Here is a 3,614-nt window from a genome sequence, read left to right on the forward strand (position 1 = left end):
TAAGGGTATTTGCGACAAAAGGAATGTGGACCCTCAGGACTAAAGCAGTGGAATTGGGGAGTTGTGTCCTCCCTAAAATTAATCCTGGAGCAGGGTCTTCTATGACGTCATCAAGTTTTGCGGCCACGGATTAAGTATATTGTAGAGAGAAGATGGTGGACGCAGGCCTGCCGGGCTAAAGCAGAGGCAGGGTGGGAGGCGATGCCAGGACCCCTCATCCAATCAGAGGGCTGGGGCGGGATATGGGGGCGGTGCCTGTTACCGATGTTTAAGTGCCTGGTTCTGCGCGGGAACGCCAACCTGCTCCAGAGTGAACGCGGCGGCAGTTAACCGACGGCTCTACGCTAGACTCCAGGCTTCAGGTGAGGACTTGTGGTCTCATCCGAATCGGAGGCCCACGGTTATGGGAGGGCTCAGGGCGTCTGTCGCGCCCTCTGGAGCCGAGGAGGCGGGGGGTTGGGCTGGCATTTAGCGTCTGTGCCGCTGGAGGAGTCCTCGCCTTTGTCTTTCTGCAGCACCACCTTTTTTGTGAGATGGTTAGCCCTCCTGGGGGTCGGTTTCTGGAAGGCCCAGGGGGATGAACCACCAGTCACCTACCCACTGCAGCGGCAGTTCCGGAGTCTGTGAGGACGAGGAGTTTGGGGGCCACCCGGAACGGGTCTTCTGGGGCAGGCCCCTTACACCCTTGCCTCTCAGTGACCATTCAGCAGGGCACCAGGCAGTGACAATATTTTAAAATGTACACAAATCTTTCCTGGCAAATGGTTCCTGACAAACTCGCCAGTGAGCCCCGCCCTTCCTTTATTGTTATTAATAATAATTTTGTTAATTCCGGTTTTCATAGCTTTCAGATTGGTGTCAGATCGCTCGGCAAGAGGGCCTTAACTGGAGACTTATAGTTGCGTGTGTGTGTGTGTGTGTGTGTGTGTGTGTGTGTGTGTATGTATGTATGGTGAGGGGCTTTTCATTCTGTTCTGGGCACTAGACGTGTCTTTCCTCACTAGGGTGGGGCCAGGCACGTACAGGAGAGCTCTCTTCCGGTTTGTGGAGTCTCCTATTGTCTCTCCTGGACAAATACAGGATGTTCAGAGGGCACCTCTGAGCCTCATCTTCTTGCTTCTCCCTTTGCAGAGAAAATAGGGTGAAATAAGAATCAATTCTGTTTGCTTTACCCCATTCTGATGACCTCAATCTGATTCTAATTAGCTGTTCCTTACAGCATTTTCCAAACTAGTGTCACAAGACCTGTGATTAGTTCTGACCAGATTAAATCCTTCCTTTTCTTATTGTAACTCTTTAATATACTGTCTTTGGACATTTAAAATGGAAAGAAATTAGTACAGTTTTGCGTGTTACCTTTTTTTGTATGATGTGTCCCTCATCTCCCAGGGAAAATGCCAGAAAAAAGAGAACTTGAATAAAAGGCAAAAATGCTCAAATAGTGCTTGCTCCTGTTACAGAATCATTAACTAGTCAAATCTAAATTTTCTTTTATTTTTGTCTTCTAAACCTGTTTGTGTGCTTCTATCACCTCCATTTTACCTTTGCTGTGATTTGAAAAGAGTCAGACATATTGGCTCTGCGTATCTAGAGCATCTTTTTCTACTGCATCTTCATCCACTATCACTTACTGTCTACCAGAAATGGGCTAATGAAACAGAATTGAAAGCATTCTAATAAAAGTGTGACCTTTCTAAGCTCCTTTTCTGTTGAATATCATCAGGTAAAATATACATTGATATTAAATTAAACGAGGACATTTTTTACTGTTACTCCTTAGTCTGAAGATAGTTCTGCCAATTAACTTAATTTTTTTTAGTCTTTCTTTTAGTCAAGATGAGTGATAAACCAGACTTGTCTGAAGTGGAGAAGTTTGACAAATCAAAACTGAAGAAAACTAATACTGAGGAAAAAAATACTCTTCCCTCAAAGGAAAGTAAGTAATGAGGGATTTTTAATTGACATGCCAACAAGGGTGGAAGTTGTTCAGTAAATAAACCCATATTCTAGTAAATTTTGCCACAAAATGGGCAGTAATTAGAGTATTGTTGTATTTAAAGCAACAGTTAAAAATGTCAATAGTTGACTTTGTTATTGGGGTTATGTAAATTGTTCTCATATGATAGGCCTTAGTAGTATGTGGGAATAAAAAACTAGTTTTTTTTTTGGGAAAATTACTAATAACCACATTAAATCCAATCTTAGAATATTGGACTAAACACTAGAAGAGCTTTGGTTTTTATCCACTTTCAGTTATCTGGTATTTTTCTGCATTTAGAAATTTCAGTCTGTGATCTCACCCCTAAAGAACCATGCACAGTCTGCAGTTTTGACCTTCTCTACCTGATGATAATAGGGAAGAACATGTATAGACCTTGGATATACTTAAGATTCCCAGACTTCAAGGGATCAGTTTTACCCTCTAGAGTTACAGCCTTCTGAAGAAATTGCAAACATGTTTACAAATGCTCTGGGATACTTTTGTCATGTCAGCATTATTTGGGAATTTCAAAAAATATCTCGAAGTATAATTTCCTTATTATATAGTGATTAAAAATGTGAATGAAAGTGCTTTGTTTTCTCTTCAGTCTCAAATAATCTATGGAAAAATGGCAATAGAATAAATAATAAATACCTCTCAAATGAAAACAAAAGCCCACAGTTGATGTAGATTCTAATGTATGTTCAGGTGGTTAAAAAGCATGCACATACTCACACTATGAGGATTTGTGCTTAGTGCTTTGGCATCCTAAATTTAAAGTGTGTATGGCAGGCTTAAGTGACTTAGTAAAGAACTCAGTGTGTGTGTGGGGTGGAGTGGGGTGGGGGGGTGCTGTGGATTGAACCCAGGGACTCCTGCATATTGGGTAAGCACTCTGCCACTGAGCTGTACCCCCTACCCAGTAGCAAAGTGTTTTTTGGAAGGTACTGGACTTAGGAAAACACTCTCAACAATTTTTTTTGTTGCTTTTTTTTTCCTTCTTAGCTATCCAGCAGGAGAAAGAGTGTGTCCAAACATCATAAAATGGGGATCTCCTCCGAAGAGCAAATTTCAACATTGATGGAGAGTCTTGGTTTTAGTAAACCCATGTATTCGTAGAAATTTTAGGCATCTATGGCTTCTCACTTGTACTCTGTGGCTAAGAGGTCAACACTAGTCAATGTTCCCTTAAATTTATTTTTAAACTTCTCCTTGGTACATAAATAAATTCCAAATGAAAGATGCTGTCAATAGTATCACCATTGATGATCTTTGTGTGTGTAGTCTTTGCAAACCCCATAAGGCAAGCCAATTTTAACTTAGAATGGGTACCTCCATTGCTTCTTAATATTCATGAAGTTACATACTTTTTCAGCTTCTCACAGTTAATTTTCATTTCTAATGTACCAATAAAATAATAAACACAGTCACTGTTTTCTTGTGGTTCATTCTTGGTGTTCTTGTAAGGAATGAAGTTAAGTGAGGGTACTCTTTTTTTTTTTTTTTTTTTAAATTTGATTAAGATCATGTGGTATGACCTAGGATCATGTTCTCAAAATACTAAATGAACAAAAGAGCAACTCTGCGATACCATGTAGTACAAGGGTCCTTGAAGGGAAATCTCTTTAGCAGC

The 3,614-nt window shown here is 40.9% G+C and overlaps 1 protein-coding gene across 1 annotated transcript; it reads left to right on the forward strand.

Annotated features, from left to right (window-relative positions):
- The first annotated feature begins 290 nt into the window (after positions 1-290).
- On the forward strand, positions 291-3,390 carry Tmsb15c (thymosin beta 15C). The gene is made up of 3 exons (XM_026402890.1): positions 291-362; positions 1,820-1,936; positions 2,987-3,390. The coding sequence occupies exons 2-3, from the start codon at positions 1,837-1,839 to the stop codon at positions 3,022-3,024; spliced, it is 138 nt and encodes a 45-aa protein (XP_026258675.1). The 5' UTR covers positions 291-362; positions 1,820-1,836; the 3' UTR covers positions 3,025-3,390.
- Positions 3,391-3,614: the final 224 nt, after the last annotated feature.

Source organism: Urocitellus parryii, chromosome X, assembly GCF_045843805.1.
Source record: "Urocitellus parryii isolate mUroPar1 chromosome X, mUroPar1.hap1, whole genome shotgun sequence".
Classification (NCBI taxonomy): Eukaryota; Metazoa; Chordata; class Mammalia; order Rodentia; family Sciuridae; genus Urocitellus; species Urocitellus parryii.